At 40.4% G+C, this 21,075-nt stretch overlaps 1 protein-coding gene across 1 annotated transcript in view; it reads right to left on the bottom strand.

Annotated features, from left to right (window-relative positions):
• Positions 1–10,391, bottom strand: part of LOC118331902 (transmembrane protein 164) — a 17,438-nt gene extending 7,047 nt beyond the window's left edge. The window contains exons 1-2 of the mRNA XM_035666998.1: positions 9,954–10,391; positions 1,798–1,847 (exon numbers count right to left, since the gene is read on the bottom strand). Coding sequence (XP_035522891.1) covers positions 1,798–1,847; positions 9,954–10,391 — 488 coding nt within the window. The remainder of the gene's footprint in view (positions 1–1,797; positions 1,848–9,953) is intronic.
• Positions 10,392–21,075: the final 10,684 nt, after the last annotated feature.

Genomic DNA, 21,075 nt, shown 5'->3' with positions numbered 1-21,075 from the left:
GTTTTAAAATAAAGCACAGCAATGATATTTGAGAGTGTTTCTCCCTTTTCAGGAAAAGTATCGAAAAAGTATCGAAATCGCAATTCTTGACTTGGTATCGGTATCGAAACAATAATTTTGGTATCGTGACAACACTAGATGTACCTATAGACTTGAATGTATACATCATAGACTGTATGAAGATAATGGTATTGGTTTGCTTCTCATGCAATGCTTCCCTAATGAACAAAAGGAGCTGAAACCCAGCAGGAGGGAGGCTTAAGACACTGTCTTAAACAGTGGTGGTCTCACTGTTGAATACAGATGCTGGTACTGTGTGTTGATTTCCATGATATGGTCACACTGAAATAAAAGCTGGAGCTGTATTTATGCATGAAGAGGAGGCAGAGATTATGAACTCAAATGGCAAACAAATAAGAGTTATCATGGTGATTTCATTTTCTTTTGACAGAATTGTTTTTTTCTTAAACTTATAATGCCTAAGATTGTCATGATATCAAACCCCCATTTTTATCATATTTATGGTTCCTTTTTTGCAAAAGCTATTGAATGTATTTACTCTCAATATAATAGCTTCCACTGCTACTGGTGGGGTCCACCAATCCCACACAGGATATATCAAGATATACATCAGCCTCTGTTAACTGTTCACTTTCCTAATGCTGTATCCGAGCTGTATTAAGTTACTACTAATGCAAACTTTTTCCACTGCTGCTGCTTCACACTGAAAGTGTGAAAGTGACTTCGTCATGTCATTTTTTCACAGCGGATCCATTTTAAATATGGCAAGGAGAGACAGAACAATGTGGAGCAACCCTCCAACTTCTCAGCAAGGTTACCAACTCCTTTTACTGTGCCCTGCTATTACATGGAAAACGTGGTTGCTCATAGCATTATCGAATGAGGCAGATTATTGATCGACTCCTTTATTAGAACATGACTTTGTGTGGGTGCGCTGTAAACAGATACAACAGTAGCCATAATACTGATTAAGTAGCTGCTCAAGGAGCGTTTGGTAACCATGGGTGTCGCCAACAAACTACAACTGTCAATCTCCTGAACCAGGACACAAATGGGAAATCCTCATGAAATGGCCGGTAAGCTGATACAGTATTATATGAACCAGTCTACTATGTGAATGGACATCTCAGCCTGATGGGTAAATGAACTGACATACATCAGTATTTGTTGTTCCAAACATGAGAGATCGGTTTCGTAAAGCTCACAATTTCATTTTTAGTTGGGTACTTTACAGTCATTTCAGGTACGACACGGCCACAGTGCCTTGATAAAACTGCTACCACTCACTGCAGCTGTTCACTGCGACTCCCATGGGCTAAGGCAACAGAAAGTGACCTTCCTTGTATTTATTTCTGAGTAAATCCAACTTTGTGTTCCCACTGGCAAAAACAGTAATTCCTCCTTAATAATTAACTGCCCAGACCGGAGCGGTTGTTGAGGAGAGAAGACTATAAACCCCAACAAATCCATTACAATAAAACATGCTGAAAACCCAGTATACTACAAGTAACGTGGCAATTGCTTTTATATGAAAATAAAATCCATGTTTAATTTGGATCTGTTTTCCCAATCATGTTATATTACATTCAGGTACTTCCTTTGGCAGGTTGAACTGGAGGGCAGAAGACTAAATGATGCAAGAAACTGCGAGTCATAGCACTAAACACTTTAGCTCAACTAGAGATCTATATTGCCGAAATACATTGTTCCGTTTCACTGAATATAACAAGGGTAAAACACCAAAGACAGACATGAACCAGGGGCAAATATACTCACCTAAATACAACCATTGCTGTTTTGCATGGCGGGCAGGCCAGCAGGAAGATCTGTAGAAGAAAGCACAGAACGATGAGAAATCACATAATCGCATTAAACTCGCAGTCATTACGGAACAGCTTGAACGCTTCAAGAGCTTCCAGCGCTCGGTGCTGTAAGTAAAGAAAATGAACAAATTGCTTTAACAAGTTCTTATTAATATAATAAGAGCAGGAGCCGTGAACAGAGCATCCCACGGGCAACTGTAAAGTGCTTGCTTCAAATAAGAAAACAAACTGCAGAGGTAAGATGGAGCCCATGAGGATGGTCAAACAATTAGGGTAGACTTTGAAAGCATTTAAATGGCTGCCAGGTACTGTCCACTGAAACAATCTACAACTCATTGTTCATGGAACGGGGGGGAAGAAAAATAATCAATTCTGATCGATTCTGTCAGAGAACAGCAGGAACCTGTATCAGCTCTGGACTCAACACCCGCCAGGCCACAAGTGCGGGGACATTTTCGGCTTCAAAAAAATCAATTGGGGTCACCATCCCAAATAATTTGGAATCACAGCATAGGGCCAGGTTTGGCTACTTCATCTGAGACTATTGTGACCCTCACTGTCCACCGTACCCATCGCTACATCAGCGGCTCGAATCAAAGAGCAGAATGTGTTAACAAAGCAACATCTGCGTTATGTTATTAGAGATGTGGCGACACATTCCCGGTGCACCCGTCGCGATGTCAGCGACTCCATTCAAAGCAGCATGTGCGTTACGTTACTGGAGATGTGGCGACACATTCCTGTTGTTAAGCAACCAACAAACAGAACAAAACATGAAGACCTGGCTAAACTATGAAGCTCGAGGGTTCAGAAAGGCTCAAAACTTGAAGCACTTTTGTCAAGCTTTCTGAGCTTTATGATAATGACTGTGTGACAAATGATTTACCAAAAGACTGCATACATTCACAGCTCAAAGCGAAGGCTGCTGGTATATTGTTGAATACATGTGACAACAAAGGTGAAGACAGTTTAAAATGTGTCAATAGTAGTTAGATCCTAGAGGGGATGAGCCTCCCCAGTATTTTGTGTCTGGTGCTAAAAGTCTTAAGTTCCAGTGTTGAACCCAGGATGAACACCCGAAGGCGTAAAAAGGCAGCACACACAGATTTCCAGGGAAAGTTGACTAATCTCAATTATACCAATTTATTTTGGCCATGTCAGAAAAACATGCCAACGTTACAGCCTCATGGCCTTCATCAGAGCATTCTTGTCAATGTTGGCTTTATAACTAAATGTGAATATAGGCTACAATGTGCACTGTAATCCCAGTTATACATCTCAGCTATTCTCAGTGACTGTGCTATTAGGACCTGGAGGATACTGCAATTATAGATTGGTCCAATACACCATCTGACACAAGAAAAGAGTTGGTTTGCCTGAAGGGCAAAGGCTGAAAAACAGCATTACAAGAAAGCAATTTACTTGGGATCTGTTGTACAACTACACACTGGCCAGGGGACATGTCTTCGGGATTGATCTGCTGTGCACCTATCAACTCATAGTAACCTGCACTGTGAACACAATTGCTATACAAAGTTTATTTCGTTTTGCTCCATTTGTAACAAACAAAGGCACAGGGCAGGATTAATTAAATGTACAATCCTGAACTTCTGATAGATTAATACATTTTCCAGAAAATACAACTTAAATCTTTCTCAGACATTGTTTTCATTAGGTGTGCTTCCTTTGTCCTAGCAGGAGCTAATGGGCTAAATCTGGTAGCAGATGTTGAGCTTTGGTAAAGAGGCAGGGGGCATGTGGTTTGAAATGTGACTTTTACATAAAAGAAAGAGAAAAATGCCAGTAAGGAATAAAAAAAGACTTTTGTAAAAAGGGAATTTTGAAATAGAAAACAAAAAACATTTAATAATAATAATAATGAGCTAATTTCTAATCTATCTATCTGTCTGTCTGTCTGTCTGTCTGTCTGTCTTAACTATAACATTTTTTATTTATCTAATATTGAGCACTTTGGGGCTCCATACAAAATAAGTGGATACTATTGCCTGTGTTTTCAATTTGAACATTACCTGATATGCTGCTAAAAGGAAATTTAGGTCATGTGTAAAACATATTCTAGTAATGGAAACCGTTGCATGTGAATGCATTTCTTTCTTGGAAATGGTTACATGCTTTCCTGTTTATGGCCACAATGCAAGTCCGGGCTCACCCCTACTGCATGTTCACTGTTCACCAGAGAATACACACGGAAACGGATTTCATGCAAATTACTGAGCAAGTTGTTTCTGTCAACACAGACTGGTCTGTCCTGTGGTGTTTATCGGTCCACAGTTTAACTGACCAAATAATCCATGTGTCACCGTTGACACACTGCTGTCCTGGAACAACCAATATTTCTTTGAGACTGTGCTAAATCTAGACCTGTCCAGGAAAGCCAATTTGAGTTAATCACCACTTCAGTATAGAACTAGGATTAATCCCCATCTGGGATGCTGGCTCATGAAGTTGTGATCTTATTCATAGGTGAGAAGCACTACTTAACTATAATCCAGTGCTGTATATGTTGGAAAGAGAGATTCTGGGCTTTCACTAAATGGATAAGACATCTCTTTGCATATTATATATGCAGAATAGTGCTCCACACAGGCACTGTGCCAGCTAAAGGGATTTATCTAGTGTTAACGATATTAGAAATGTGAGTGTTATGTAACTGACAAGTCCTCCAAATGTTTGGATTACTTACACCAAGCAACGTTCTGAGATGTTAACAGTGTCTTGTCTAAGCGAATGCACTGTGTGTATGTGCTTTTATAGTCCGTTCCTGTTTAACTGCCAAACAGGGAAATATTGTTCTTTCATTCAGACTTCACTGTATGTGTTTTTATTATGCGACTCTCTTGTGGTGCGCTTTTACATCATTGTTAAAATGTGTACTCTGCCCCTAACTTTCAACCAGCAATAAAAACTGGGTTTAAAAAGGTACAGAAAACTAAAAACTGTGAATTTGTAGCTAAATATATGTTAAGTGTGTCTATGTTTAAATTTGATCATCTCTATTTTCTCAGACTCAGACAATGGGTTTTAAAACTAACATCTCCTTTTATCAAACAGGAAACACCAGTCTAACCTGGGCAACACCTTTAATGTCATTAATGAAGTCATTAGGCTAGTTAGTGCTGACAGGAAGTAACTTCTGTGACGCGTTAAACACTGTAGGACGATTACAGGTGAAACGTGGACATTTGGTGGATTTTTCACCATAAAACTTTATTCCGAGTGAAAGAATATTTGTGCGCAACACAAGTTTTGGCTGAACTGGAGACAAAACAAACAGCTGCTAAACAATTCAGTGTGGTCTGAAGGTCAGCAACAGATGAGTTTTTCATAATTAATAGAAGAGGCTGTTCTGTTATTCTTGGGGTTGTTGAATCGATTGGATGCATGTGAGGAATAAGACGCTCTATTCCTCAGCTGCACTGATACTCTGCCAGGCTTCAACAAAAACTTAATTTGGTTTCTCGCTGGGTCGAACTTGGTCAAGCTGCTTGTTAGTATTTCAGCTCTGGTCATTAGGGGCTGTGGGATTCTTGCTACTTCTTGTTTGCACTGTGTGCCATGTTTGTATATTGCCACCAACCTACGCTATGTGGCTCTGTTGTTGATGCGGTCCCCTGGTTTTATTTGCATCCAAGGGCTCCTGCATGAAGGTGTGTGCGCACAGTCCGCTACAAATGATGTTAACAAACTCGTGCAAGCCGAGCTCTCGTATGTGTGCGAGTCGCCGTTGATCTGCTGTAGATCAATCTAAAGCAAGCTCATGTGAAGGTTTGCTGTGGAACAATAAAACAGGAAAGAACCAACATGGCGTCTTTTTTGTTTGTTGTGACAGCATGTCACAGCATGAGTCACCATTTCAATGGTCTACCAAATTCATCAATATCCAGCCTTGATACTGTTGTTATAGCATACTAGACACAATTACCTCTAATGGTTGTTCCTCCATATTCATTTACAAATGAAATAAAAGTACAACAGACTGAGGCATAATGCCATCATCTCTCCTGTTTCCAGAGGGAGATCTACTTACAGTCGACTGGGAAAAGACGTGAAATACCAAGAGGACCTCTATTACATAATCTCACAGGTGGTATTATCGACTGATACTTATCGGCCCCAATATACATTATGCAGCCCTAAAAGACATGAATCTAACAGGGCTAGAGAAATATACTAGAAGATAAAGAGTAAATGACTGGAACGGAAAATGCACACTGCAGTGTGATTGGTTTGTTGACTAGGTTTTGGTACCTGCTAGTTGTTCCCTGCACTTATGTCTGAATAAAAAACTGAAATTACCATAAAAACCATGACACAATTAGTCATTGGTTAAGTTAGTTTGTGTGACCAATAAACTGCTGAAAATAGATTAATGGCCATTTTATAGATTGCAATAAGTCATTACTGATAAGCCACACTTCCTTTTTACAAGTCTAGCCATTAAGTAATACAGTATAGGGCCTTCAGTGGAAACTGACCTGTTGTGCTGGGTGTTGGCTACAGCTGATAAACACGGCTATATCTGAAGATAATGCGAATACCATCGTCTGTTGTAGATAGTGAATGTTTGTTGCACACTTGTTAACAGCACTGTACTTCAATTTATAGGCAAGCTCTCAACCTATGGCGCAAAGACAAAGCACAAAGTCTTTATGTTTATTGCTGCAGTGTGCAACCAGGCAGTATTTTAAACTCCTATTAAACCCATTGAAAGCTGCAGCAGAAGTGCCAGAGGGCTGTTTTGAAGAGGGCTGATTTATTGTTTCCTGGATCCTGGAGCGATATTCATCATCAGCCTGCCTAGTATCTGTCATTGCTTTAAAATGATCCGCATGTTCGGTCACACCGGACCCTTGGCAAGATCTACAAGGGAAGAAAGTTCACCTGATAAAGGAGTTGTGGGCCTGACAAGAGCTCGCCAATCCTAATGCGTTAAAAGGGAACTCCCATCTCAGTGGATCCTGTAGGACGCCACACGGACTGAGAAATTTCCCTAACCAATTGATCCCGGAACATCCGCATCCACAATGTCGGGCAGCATTACAGTACACAGTACATAGAGTAATGGTAAGTTCAACCATTCAAGATAGCAGAGTGAATCATGATTATGGTTAATTAATTATACCCATACAGAGCAATGCCAAGCCCACCATATCCTGATGATCTATACTGCGTGGTATCTGCTGCTTGTTTGTTTATGGAGCCATATCCACTGTAAATAGATCAGTCTGTCAGTGTGGCAACGTGACTGTCCATGTTCCATGCGGAGGAAGAACACAACAGACGTCTGTGTTGTCGGATGTCTCATCGATCATCAGACAGTGAACTCTTCACCCCCAGTGGGGCTCTCTCACCTTGCTCTGACCGGTGCTTGCTCGCCTGGTGTTTCTGGTATGTGCGCAATCTCTGTACACCACACAGAGCTAGGACAGCAGTTTTGCTTAAAAAGGTGCTGAAATTTCTTTCTATTCAACATTTATATTTTTGTACTTAACAGCAAGGTGCAAAACTGCACTGGTGCGATCTATGACGATTACTGCGCAAGTATGTACGTAGTAATACCGACACTGTTCTTCAACCCGCTACAGCGTATGGAGAATTTAAACAGGCTGCTGTATAATGACACTGCAGTAACCTGCAGCAGCTTAGCAACACGGTCAAGTGGTTCTATTGTTTTTAACAACACTCAGGTGAAGTAGATGCCTGTGCTGATTACTCAAGGACTGTGTAAACTTCTACAGCAACACTTGACTGTGTACATCTCAACAGGCACCATGGGAACTCTACACAGCCTACATTTTTTAATCAGCCAATAAAATCTACTCATAATTCTGGATTCTCACATTTCCACATACGCTGGTGTTTTTATACACAGTTGCTGTGTTAACACGCTAAAAGGAGAGAGGCCAGTTGAAGATATTTGCAATCCTTATTAGATGTTCTGATCTAAAAAGGGATTAAAGAGGTACCACACCCCTACACAGTAAATCCACCAACTCTAATGACCCGGTGGGCGGAGTCAAATCATAAGACGAGTCAAGGTCAGCACATTTAAAGCTGCAGTGGGTCACTTTTATACAAATATTTTGTCAAATTTGCTGAAACCTTCAGTGCATCTGGAGAGTAGTACAACAAATGATCTGTCTAATGCTCCTAAAGGCATCTGCACGAGCCAAGAAAGTTGTTGAGTCTCATTCCCAGGGAGTCAAATAACAATGCTGGGAGTGAGACTCAATCAACTATCTTCAAGCAGCTAGCCCCAAGCGGCTGTTCATCTCTCTCAGCTCTGATTGGCTGTTTTCATTCAGGCCCGGTGGATTCTCGCAAATGGAGCACAAGGAGGAGCCAGAGGAAGCTGTATTTTTCACAGATTATCTGTTTTGTGTAGTTCTGTCAGGATATAGTGAAGGTTTCTGAAAATATGACAAAATGTTATCTTTATAAAAACGTAATGTTTAAATACAGCCCAACAAAGAAGGAGAAATATGGGCTGATATTTGTGTCAGTAGAAACTGAATTTGAATCATTTAGAACTGAATCTGAATTGCCCAACTTGAATAATTGCATTACAAAACTGAATCTGAATAGCATAATTTGAATTTAGTTTCAAATTCAGTTTCTACTGACACAAATATCAGCCCATAGAGAAATCCCCACTACTAAGCTCTCAAACGTTCAACAAATATTAAAATCTCCTTCCAGCTCTCCTGTTGAGAAACAGCGGACCATCGATCGCACAATCATCACCTTCAATAAAGTAAGAATGCATAACACACTTCCTGCTCATATCACACTGTCAAGCCCCCCGGCCCTATTTCACCGCAACAAATCAACTCCTAGAGGCAATCCCTGCAGAACCGTCCCGTTGATGGAAAAACACTCCTTCCTGTTCTCCTGTTTCAGCAGCAGAATAGAGACATTACAACAAAACTGCCAACATCCACCTCCTCTCACTGCACCTCTTCCTTTTTTCGATTTCCTCTTCTGATCACACTCCAGTGTCCCCGGCCATGAGGAGTACCTGCTGTATAACCTTTACCTTCATCATACAGCAAGGACATTTCGCCGCCATCAGTCAATTCTTCATCACAGCCGGTCATTAATCAGCGTCCACTAGCTATCACACACTACCCACCATGCAATCTGATATAATGACTACACATCAGTATTACTCGTTCACCACAGTTCATGTGTATGGCTAAGACATTAAAACGCAGCAGGCAGTGACCTGTCGCCATGACCCACGGTGTGCAATTATGTAGCACGGAGGTCAGCCAACCAGGAGGCGTATAATAATAACAACATGCAGGTAGTGTACAGTCTGTTCTGACAGCAGAGAGCCGTGGCTTCACGAAATGCAACACAGCATATACATCACCTGCTTTGAATACCACGTTACATCAATCACACTCTCCACTAGCGGCCTGAGCAGTTACAAACGGGCAGCCTCTTCCCGTCACAAACAGTCAGGAGGAGAGACGACGCCCAGCTCCTGTTGCATACCTCCAGGGCTGAACTGGAGACAACAGGTCTTATTTTATGGCAGCACCTCGTCTCCAACACAGATCAGTGTCAGGTCTCCAAAACAAGAACTCAAACTCTGATTTGTTAACTGTGCTTTCTCTTTTTTTTTTGTTTTTTTGATTGTGAAGCATCTTGTCCTTCTTCTTTTTAAATCACAGTAGTGCCATGATGTAAACACTGTACAAAGTGTGCACACACAACCAATGTGTTTGCCGCTTTTTTGTGCTTTTTTTTTTCCTGCAGAGCTTAAATGAAAAAAAAAAAAAAAAAGCATGTTGCATCTCCAGGAAGTAAAAAGTACCTGGGCTCTGTTTCACCATGCTGAAGATGAAGAGGCCAATGGGATCAAAATAGTGCAAAGTAAACAAAGTTAACACATTACAATACAAATCCTAAACAGACAGTACACTATATAATATATATATATATATATAAATAAAGTACAAAACAACTATGTCTTCCACCACATTTGATGTGTGCTGCTTTCACGTCAGCAACCCACCCTGGGAGTGCACACAGATACACGTAGTGTTAACAGACTCCGCAGGCCCGCAGTGTTATCCTTACCTGAACCATGGTCATAACATGGCAGGGATTCAGGAGGTAGATCACAGTCTTGGTCGCGAATTTGAACCCAACCTCCACCCCAAAAGTCATGCAAAGGGCAACCAGCAACAGGTTCTTGCCCAGACTATCCGCCTTTGTCCTTGAGCAGTCTTTTCCAACCACTTTGAGGTCTCTGGAGAGGTTGATTTTCTTCAGCGCCACGCCAATCTCCACCAGGGAGATGAGGACGATGACCAGACTTTCCCCGATGCGCTGCTGGGGCGCGATGAAGGCGGCACACTCGGGCCCCCCGTTGCCCTCAAACTTAGGGTCCACCCCGCCGTAGATCCAGTCCAACAGGCTGTATATGTTATATCTGGACATATTCCTCTTCTCGTGTTGGAAAAGATACGAACAAGATGGAATAAAAGACGTCACACTGACTTCTTGGCGAAACATGAACTGCGAGCTTTCCCTTTCGTCGTCGGTCTCGCGGTTGAGAGGTAGACATGTATCCACCGCCTTGGTGTGTTTGGAGCTAACTTCAGCTAAACGTCCAAACTACCTCCTCCACAGAAGGAGGAGGAACTTCAGCCAGCGGCGGGAGGCGGCGGCTGCAGTCAGGACCAAGTTACCCGTAGCAGCAGCTGGTGGTGGTGGTGGTGGTGTTGGGTGGTGGCAAGCCTCTCTCCTCTTTCACGCCCCTCTCACCATTACAAACCGAGATAGCTAGCGTGGACAGTCAAACCGGCAACGGCAGCCGGTGAAGCTAGCAGACGTGCCGGCGGGCTGTCGTCGTACCGAGATAACGTTAACGTTAGAAAGTAACGTTACCTTGCTGCACGTTGTGTTGACGTGTGTTAGCAACGGGACGGACACCGGATAGGTAGCTAACGTTAGCTTAGCTACCAAACCTTGGTGAACTGAAGCGGTGCTGCGGATGTGATTTTATCCCGGGTTTAGCCTCTCAGGGTGGGAGGAAAAGGTGCTGCATTCAGGGACCCTTGTTAAGTGGGGAAGTTATCGTTCGTGTCAAACGTTGGATTAAATAAGTACACAAACTAAGTAGAGGAGGCCAGCTTCTGCTGATTTCGCTGCTAATACAGGCTGTTACAATCATGTGCACACAATGAAATCGAGATGTTACCTGTACAACAACTCATTAGTGAGTATAATAGCACTACTGGTATTAACAGATGGTATATAAATGCAACTTAACGTTAGTAGATTTTTATTTTACTTCTGTGATCACTCCCTAACCCACAGACTGTGCAGGCTCGTTGTAGTCTGCCTGAGAGGCAAAGCGGAGGACATAAATAACGTTTGTTACCAAGCAGGACACCCAATACACGCGATGCTTGGGGATGGTGCGTTCAAGGCAAATACGGAAATTATTGTTGCATCTGAGAAATGTGAACGCAGTGTATGCAGCCATGGTAATGTTTCTATTATAAACCTGCATTGCTTCATCACCATAGGGGCTCCTCAGCCAAATGAGTATTACTTTCATTTCACCACATGCTGGAGTACTGAGAAACTGTATAATAACAATAATTTCGTTAATAAGTTCCCTTCTCCACAGGGAAACATCTACGGTAGCGACAGTTATTCAGTCCATGTTAAGCATGAAAAAGATGCTCCGTCGGGGTTCTTGGGACCTATTTTACAGCAAGAGGAGTTCTGTAGAATCATTTTCATCCTGTATTAGCTACCCTCCATTTATAAAGTTTATATATGTGAGCCAGTTACACTTATTTCAGAGCAATATTTTTCACCTGACTTTGCCACTACACAGTAAGAGCACAGTAAAACCTCCACGCAGCTGCACACAGGACACATAGGCTACTGTACAGTAACAGTAAACTCTCCTAGCATTAGTGTGTCAACTAAAATCGAATAAATAAAGAATCAGTCCATCTCCGAGAATGACCCCTCATCTCTACCTAACAACACTACAGCCTTTGTTATCTGAACAGTCAAAGTTTCAGGGATGCATGGAGTTCAGACTTTGATAGGGACCTCAAAGCTCTTCCCTTTAGTTATAGTCAGTACATGGTAATAGTATGAATAGTAAGTATAGCCAAGTAGGTACTGTAGCTAAATTAGGGAATAAAGTTACTCTTTAAACACAGCTTTATTAATTCACCAGCCGGCCAGCTTATCTTGAAAACTAATGACTGGATCGGCATGGCATTTTCTGTGCACATTTATTCTCCCAAGAGCAAGAACCCTTTTAATGTTGGCAACCCTCTGGCCTTTCTTCGAGCACCGCCATCGGGCCAAATTCAAATCCATTGTTGCAAATTAAAAAAACCAAATTGATTTTGGTGAGCCCATGAACCCTTTTTTCACAGTGCTGCCATTGTAATAAAAAATGTTAAAGTGAAAGTAATGGATAACTAGTGAGATTATATGTGGCAACAAAATTTGAGTTAATGATTAGGCATTATGATTCTGGCAAGGTGTCACTACAAAAGAAGAATGCTCCTTACTGAGGAATATGTAATAAAAGAACTGCTAACTGTGGGACACTTTCATTACTGTCACACTTCATCAACAAGACCCGGGACCCCCACTGACACTGACTCTTACACATCCCTTATTATATCTTGCACACTGCAATATCATTATGTGTCACACTGCTAACTTGCACATTCCCTGAACAATACTTTGTGCATATTGTCTCTCTTGTTATATTTGTATATATTGTCTCTTATTATTGTCTCTATTTTATCTTTATTTACAGTTTTATGTTCATGTTTATTTTTATGCACCAATTTACCAGGTGACTAATCCCATTTATGTGAAAACCTACTCGGCAATAAACTTGATTCTGATTCTGATCACTGTTGGAAGAAAGCGGTTCACACCTTCTCTAGTCTTTTCAACTGTCCTTACAAATACACAGGACCAAAAAGTAACTGTAGGCGATGACATTTATCTTGCTAACTGTGGACAAACATGATCAAGGGCCACAGGAATTGGTCGGTTGAATGATTTTTTGATATCACTTCATATGTGAGGAAAAGTCTGATTGAAGTTGAATGAAAAAATACATACTTGCCAATATCAAAGTCCACAGAGAACTCATTTGTAAGCCATGCTCATTTGGCATTGTGTTTCCATCGTAGTCGGGGGTGGTGATGTACGCGCTCCCTGCACTAATTGGGATCCACTTCAACTTGGCAAATATTTTACACAAATGCACGAGGGGAGATGAAGCGGACTGAACGAGGGAGCAGGGAATGTACCCTGACGTGGGCTCATGAGTGAAGAGAAAAGAGGAGAAGTGAAAAAGCTTTCGGAGGCATCTAATGTTTCTCCCACAGTGCCTGCTTTGGTTGGCCAATGCTCGCTTTTTGAAATAATCACACCCTGACATGACTCCATTAGTGTAGGGGTGTGTGTGTGGCACTCAGTGTGGTGCAGGGCCTGTTTGAAAGCAGGTTCAGCTTTCTGAGTGCAAATGACTCTGTGCTGAAATGTTGTAATTATGGCCAAAGCATATGCACAGTGAGGGAATACATAGCAATCTGGTTTGGTTGTGCTCGTGGAATATTGGAGAAACTGAGCTCGGGTGTGTAATCAGTGTCTAGTCTATCTGTTTAAATTATGGCATAAATACGTTTTTACATCAAAAGATAATTTCTTCATGACAGGAGTTACAAATGATTTTATTGAAATATAAATAACATGCATGGGCAGCAATGCACAGTACCATGAAATTATCCAGTAGACCTCAACACAAACATATTCTCGATCCCTTCATATATAGTATGAACAGGATTTAGTCTCTGACTAATGATTGGAATCTTAATGTTTTAATTTCATGTGACTCATATTACCAATAGTTTCTATCTAAGACACATATTTGAAAAAAAAAAAAGCCAAATTAAAGCTGTAAGACATTAACATAGTTATGCTGGAAGACTACAAACAGAGGGCCCGCTGTTTATTTGATAAGAAAACTGTTTCATCAGCAGCCTCTTTGCCATCACTTGCTGCCCAGGAAAATAAAATGGACCCCATTTTCAACATTCTTAAAAGGGTAATACAGTATGTTCTTCTGGCCCCATGAGGGAAAATACTCTGACTCAGTTTACAAGCCAATGCAGGGCTATAAAGTCCAGGCTTCACTTCAGGATGCGGAGAGGAGCAGAGAGAAGGCTAAAGATCAACTGGCCTCACAGCTCTTGATCCTGAGGGATAAAGAGCAAGTCGGTCTCCTGGCTCGAGACGCTGAACTCCTCAAGTAAAAAACTGTCAGATAGCAGCAACGTAGTGGAATCGAGACCCTTCAGGACTGGTGGAAAAAAAGCCAATTAGCTGAAGAGGAGAAAGAACAGCTGGACAGGGAGAAAAACAGAAGCACAGTTTCAGATACAAAGGAAGAAAACCCCCATCAAGCTTCTTAATGCACAATACATTTATTTATATTGGGTTTTATTGTTAGGAAACAGAGAAAGCAGAAAATCACTGCCTGTGTTTCTGACAGTTCTTCCCACCTAAAAGCTGTTTCAATATGAGCCTCAGTTTTCTGTTGTATAAGAATACATAGTTTTTTATATTTATTCTCTAAAGAACAAGTGTAACTGTACCCATATGCCAGAAACACTTTGTGATTGTACTACAGTATGCAAATTTTATATTTGTCATCCTTATGTTAATTTTTACTTTATTTTTGTACTTTTTTTTACAATACCGACTACAGGATCTTCAAAACATTGCCCTAGTCTTCGTTGCTATGTCGATTTCAGGCTCTGTATGTGTAATTTCTCCCCATGTTCCTTTAGTGTTGTATTAATATTTAAGTTGGGTTATTGACTGTCGAGAGCTTTATTAATCTCCATAATAAAGACAAATTGTCCTCGATGAAAGTGTCAGTTTTTGAGCTCACACGCAGCTGCATGTCAGTTTTTAAGCTCTGAGTCAACCCAAAAGCATTAGGATTCAAAGCTGGGTTGATTCTGCAGCTCTCCGTACTGCAAGAAATTATGAGCCAAGTGTTGTCAAAACTGAATCAACCCCCTGTTGAAATATAAAATGGATTATGTTTGACACACACACACATAGAGAGATGCACAAAAATCCTGTATTTGTAAGTGCTGTCTGTAATGTCTGCGCTTTGCTGTTCTGAACACTGTAAGCTTATGGCTGGACTTGGAATGAAACCTAACACCAAACATACAATACCACTATCTTTGCAAAATGAATTTTCATTTAGAATTTGAATCATGCTGAAATCCAGTTCTCCCTCAAAAGGACAAGCCTTTTCTGAGTTAGTGCTGTTAGTGTCACCAGGGGGCGATATTACCATTTTTCCTTCCTGTGTGGATTTCTGCATTCATGCCACATGAGGCTTTTTGGAGGATATTTGAAAAAGCTCCACTTCATTGCAAATCACAACAATTGGCTCTGGCTCTTTTAGCTGTTTAATGTGCACTGATATTAAGGATTGCAAACAGCATTTTGATGCCATAGTCAGTATCATTTTCACATTGCAAATATAAAACAATAAGAATCTAGCACTATGCAGCTGCCAGACCACATTTGGATCCATTATACATAAATCAATGCAAGTCATTATAGTTCAACATAAATGTTCGTGTTGATTTTGTTTGTTTTGATTTTGTTTCCACTTATTTCATTATGCCTCTTATTATTGCTTTGAGTGGCTATCTTTAATGCTGATTTATAAAGTTATATGGTTTTGTTTATTAAATATTGATTTAATCATGTTTACTGTGTGGGCTGCAGGAAGATTAGACAGCTACAGAAGATAAAGAATAAGCTACTGCAGCTAAGAAATAGATAAATAAACATGGGGTTTAAGCAATGTATTTCTGTATATTTTCATAATTCACATATTGTATACATTTAAATAATTAATTCCTAAGTGGATAGAAAAAAACATAAATATCAGGCGGCAGACTCTATTTTGCAAACACAGGCAAAGAACAACCAGAGCTATTTTAAAAAAGCAGATGTGGACAGCTGGGCCTGAAGAGCATCTAAATGGACAACAAATAAAGCATTTTGTGGGTCTAGGAGGTTTATGTGTGTCAGAACGGTGCGAAAATCAATGGAGTCCTGAGGGGGCGGCCGCTCTCTGATAGGCCTACTCCTCTCCTCACCACGAAGCAGGAATCAGTCAAGGATATTAATCTAAACATCAGTCATGCATGGGGAACACCCCACAAGGAGAATAAGCCTGCTCATCCATGTATCTCCTCGGGGAGGTAGGGGGGCTTTGAGGAAGAGAGTTGAATGGGTAAGTACATCAGGGTATCATCTATCAGGAGATGTGATGTGGGTTGACTTTAGGCACACAGACAATAAAACCCAAACTCAAGCAACCATCAAAACTGAAATTTGTGCATAGCTCACTGAGGCACTTTATAATCTGTATTACAATGTCAGAAAGAGCTGAGATAAGCACGCAGTGACCAACAAAGATAAACACACATCTCCAGTGGGGGAGAAAAAGAAAGCGATATTCCTGTGTTATATGTTAATGTGATTCATCTTATTGCTATCTAATCCTGCAGCCATTCTAATGAGCCACACAAGTAGCTGCAAGTATTGAAATTCAGTACCAGTCTGTTTTCTTATTACCTATAATATGCTGTATTTCATTTTCTCTCATCACCTTTATAAAATGTATGCTCTGCCTCTCTCTTTCTCCTGCTCGTGCTGGGTTATCTTCCCAAGGACAAGTACAGCTGTCGAGTTGTTTCCTCCATGAAGATACCCCATACTGACTGCAGGGTATCTGAGCTTTCCACTCCACGGCTAATCTAATGTACCACGACTGTCAAGTGTGCTAGCAGCTACAGAAACATGCCAACACAGTCAATTTTAACCCACTAATCGATGGCATAATCTGCAGAAAATCATCATGGGTAGAATTTGAAATTAAACATACAGTCAGGCTGAGAAGAGGCATATTTTAATCAATTCCATATTTAGCTATACTGCTACCACTGGATATGTTTTACGTTAGTGGTACTAAACCCAATACATTTGTTGAGAATGTTACATAGAGGTTTCAGTAGAGCCAATCCATGCCTCCCAGTCTTGTTATGTCTCCTCCTCAGTAGAGTATGTAAAGTAAACTTTTCTTCATGTAAAGTTTTCTTAAGGTCATAACATATTTATTTCCAGTCTGAAGCCATGGGGTCTTTGCTTGTCCCAGCAGCAGAGTGCGGCACCACGACTGAAAGGCAGACGAACAGCCTCATCGTAATGTTTAGACCAGCCAGTCTGCTTTTGTATGCTTGAGAAATCATCAACGATTATGAGGCAATTTCTTCCCAGGCAGATAAAATGACAAAACATCAGACACAGTCATCTGAGAGAGCGCTTCATTCAAACGCAAACAATACTTTCTTTTTATAACGGTTGTTTTTTACTTTAAAGTGTACAGTGAAACTAGACATAGTGATGTAACAACTAGACTTACTACCCCGCGGTCAGTCAAGCTGCAGTTTACATTCCTGTCCAGACACAGGAATTATATAAAAGGTATAAGGAGTAGTTTGGGCTACATGGAAGTTATCACGATATTGATGGTACATATGATTTCAGTGAATGCAGTTTTGAACTGATTAATGACAGATTATCAGATGTATTAGTTAAACAGGTACACATGTAGTATATATTCTGCTATATATAAAATGTGGTGCTTTTGTTTTCACCTGGTATTTTTAGACCCTCCCTATGAGCTGTAGGTGAAACTCATTCGCTCACACTCAGTTAGCTAGGCACACTACAATACGTTGTTTGCAGTCACATGATTCCGATGATGCTCGAATGAATGGATGAGATGGAAAGATGAAAGCTCATACTGTGCTAGTTACTGTAAACTTACTGTGTCATCTCAGTCAACATGTGTGTGTGAAATCTAGAAATTATGGCAGAAGACTTTTTTGAGGTCACAGTGACCTTTGACTGTTGGAAGTGTAACCAATTCAGTGTCCAACCAACTGTGAAATATGGTTACAGTCTCTCCTTCTGTTCCTGAGTTATGGTGTTGAATAATAGCCAGAGAAGTGTTTTTCAGGATATTGTGATGTCACAGTGAAGCTGACCTTTGACCTTTGACCACCATGTGGCATGTTTGAATCCTCAGATTTTGTGTGCATAAGAGTGGGATGGATGGACAACCCCAAAACATAATGCCTCTGGCTATGGTTATCACAGGCGCCGAGGCATAAAAGTCCCTCCCATTAAAGGTGCAATGAGTAAAATTAGACTCTTTAGTAAGATCTAGTGGCAGCTGTAGGAAACTACAACAACATCAGCAAATGCATATCCTCCACAATTTACATTACCTACACAAAGGCAGCCCCAAGAAGACTTTAAAGTTGGGATTTCACTAACAGACTTTAGGTTTACCAAATGTTAGTTGCTGTAACTGACACAGCACTGCAGACGAAAGAAAGAGGGAACTGCATAAAGTATCCTCGTCATAATAACATTTTTACACTGGCGAGCACATTGTAGTAGAGTAGAGTAAACTTCACAGTCTCCGAGGGGAATTTGTCTTGGGCACAGTGCTACAATCTGCTGCTTCACAGAAAAACATCCGAAAAACATCAGAACATGAAAGAGACATTTGACTATACTTTTAACACTGACAATATGACGGCTTAAAGAGAGACAGTGAGATTTAAATGCTAAGTGCTCAAGTGCTGGAAAGTCTGAATCAAGGTATGTATCCAGTGAATGTATCAAACCTTCAACTTTTTCAGTTGAGTCTTGTAGTTAATTAAGCATTGTGCACCACTTGAGGCACTAGAGGGCACAGCACACTTATAGTTTGTGAGTGTAGAAGTTTGAGTGACCTTTAAGGGCAATTTGACTGATTTGATGAATATTTATTAATTTTCCAGGAAGTGCAAACCCTTTAACACTTGAGCATTTTGTAGAATGAGAGTATTTGCCAATAGGAAATGAATGGAGACAATTCAAATGTTATTTTCACAAGAACACAAAACAAGCAACCTAATTAACAACAACAAAGCTACCAAAGCCTGCCCCGACAAACCCTTCAGGCAAAGTGTCTGCCTGCAGGGTTCCAGTACCTGAACTAATCACTGAAAAGCAGCGTACACCGGGGGCCAGCGGTATCTCGTTCGGTGAAAAACCACAGAGCTGAGCCGAGGTTCAGTAAAACGCTAATATTACAAGGTCTCATCAAAGTGGAGGGGCCCTACGGGGGAAAAGAAGTCAAAGTAAACATTGGGAATAGTCAGGTTTTACCCACACATTCAGATGGGCTGACAGCTTCCATAGAAAAAGACATAAGGAAAAACACAAGACTTGACAATGACTTGTTATTACTGTACTGTAGTTAGTAGTAGTTAGCTAGTAAGTCTTGGACAATTCCTACATTACTATTATTTCTATATCATACTGGTTAATTACTTTTAGTACCAATAATTACCTCATAATTATATAAGTCACTGTACATTTTATACATACCATATTATTGGGAAAGCACTACAAAGGACTCTGTAATCTACAGCAGACACAGAGGACACATGCTCTCTGGATAAGTAAAAGGTTATTTCACTTGTCTAAATGACAAGTGGCTGAAAGAATAATGTCAAGTCGTGCCGGGCATTATGCTCACAGTGGACACTGGGCCTGGAAGAGACTAAATTGTTGAAAAGGATCATGTACAAATTTGATCTCATTTGTATTCTGATGGAACAATTGGTAAGGATTCACCTGAATGGGCAGGCTGCAGTGGAGGAGTCACGGTTGACACTGAGGAAGAACTGCTCCAAAGGCTTGAGGAGGCAGTGCGCTTCCTCACTCACTACATGGCTATGATTAAACACAATAGCCTTACTTGTGGTTGTCAAAGACATCAGTGGGGAAAAAGGTCAGGCTTTTAGAACTTGAAAGGTGATTGACTTATTAAATGTCAGTCCACATTGATGCATGTGATGCTGTGGTATCTCTTATGAACACCTCCACGTGCATTTCTAACCTGCCTGACCACATTGACAGCTTCTAAGCCGTAAATCACTTTTATCTCACGGAGGGATCAGTGTTTTCGATTACCAATAGTCTTTATTGAGAGTGTTTCAAAAGTCGTTCCATTATTACATCATATTTTCTTATCATTATTCTCTCATATGTTTCTGTAAATTCATGTGCATAAGCTATAGAAACAATACAAAATGAAATAATACTTACATAAAGTAAAACAAAAGACAAAAGACAAAAACAACCAGGAAAAAAAAACCTAAACAAACAATCAAAACAAAAATAAACCAGAAAGAGATGTTGGGAACAGACTGGAATAAAGATAAAGATATAAAGATTTACAACACACACAAAGAAACATCACATTTATTGATCTCCATTAGATGACAATGATGACAAGGTTATTTAGTCCATTATTTACACCCTTAAACAAATAAAATATTACTTAAATCTGCTTACTTACAGCCTTAAAGGGAAGGTTCATTTCTCCATTACATAAATATCCTTGAAGTAAGTTAGTCATGTTAAAAACTTCCCATTCTATATACATTATTAACAAGTTTGCTATAGTCTTAGTATTTTGGTCAGTGGCACTAAACTGCTAATGTAAAGAAAAAAACTCATTTCAATTCTGTGGCGGTGACAGGTATGACCTATATACATACATTCTGAATTAACGTTATAGCACATGGTTGGTCACATGGTGTGGATGTATTGTACATCCCATTTGGTTCGCCTGGAGAAGAGATCGTGTGAGCAGCTGTGATTGTTGGAGTGTCCTTTAATGGCTTGGACTAGTATGCTTCTGGCCATATTGGCGGGTAGTCGGTGCAGTAGTGTGCTGTTGAATGACGTGGTCAAATTAGACTAATTAGACTCTAAATGGGAATGTAAGTTATGATTTGCCTTTACATGACTCCTATAATAAAGTAAAAATACTCTTTCTTGCACTCAAAATTCTACTTGAGTAAAACTGTGTAAGACTTATCAGCTGTTCTCCCAAGATAAAGAGAAAATGAACTCGTTATTGTGAGAGAACTACTCTGTTATCCTGATAACGAGTTAAATAACTTGTAATCTCGGGATAACAGGGTTACAAAATCATTGCATGGCCACTATGGATTTCTGTAACTACCAGATAAAG

This window comes from Morone saxatilis, unplaced genomic scaffold (genome assembly GCF_004916995.1).
Source record: "Morone saxatilis isolate NCDOM2014 unplaced genomic scaffold, NCSU_SB_2.0 Contig20, whole genome shotgun sequence".
In the NCBI taxonomy this organism is placed as follows: Eukaryota; Metazoa; Chordata; class Actinopteri; family Moronidae; genus Morone; species Morone saxatilis.
The sequence above is the reverse complement of the archived record's forward strand: the minus strand, read 5'-3'. Positions and strand labels throughout refer to the sequence as shown.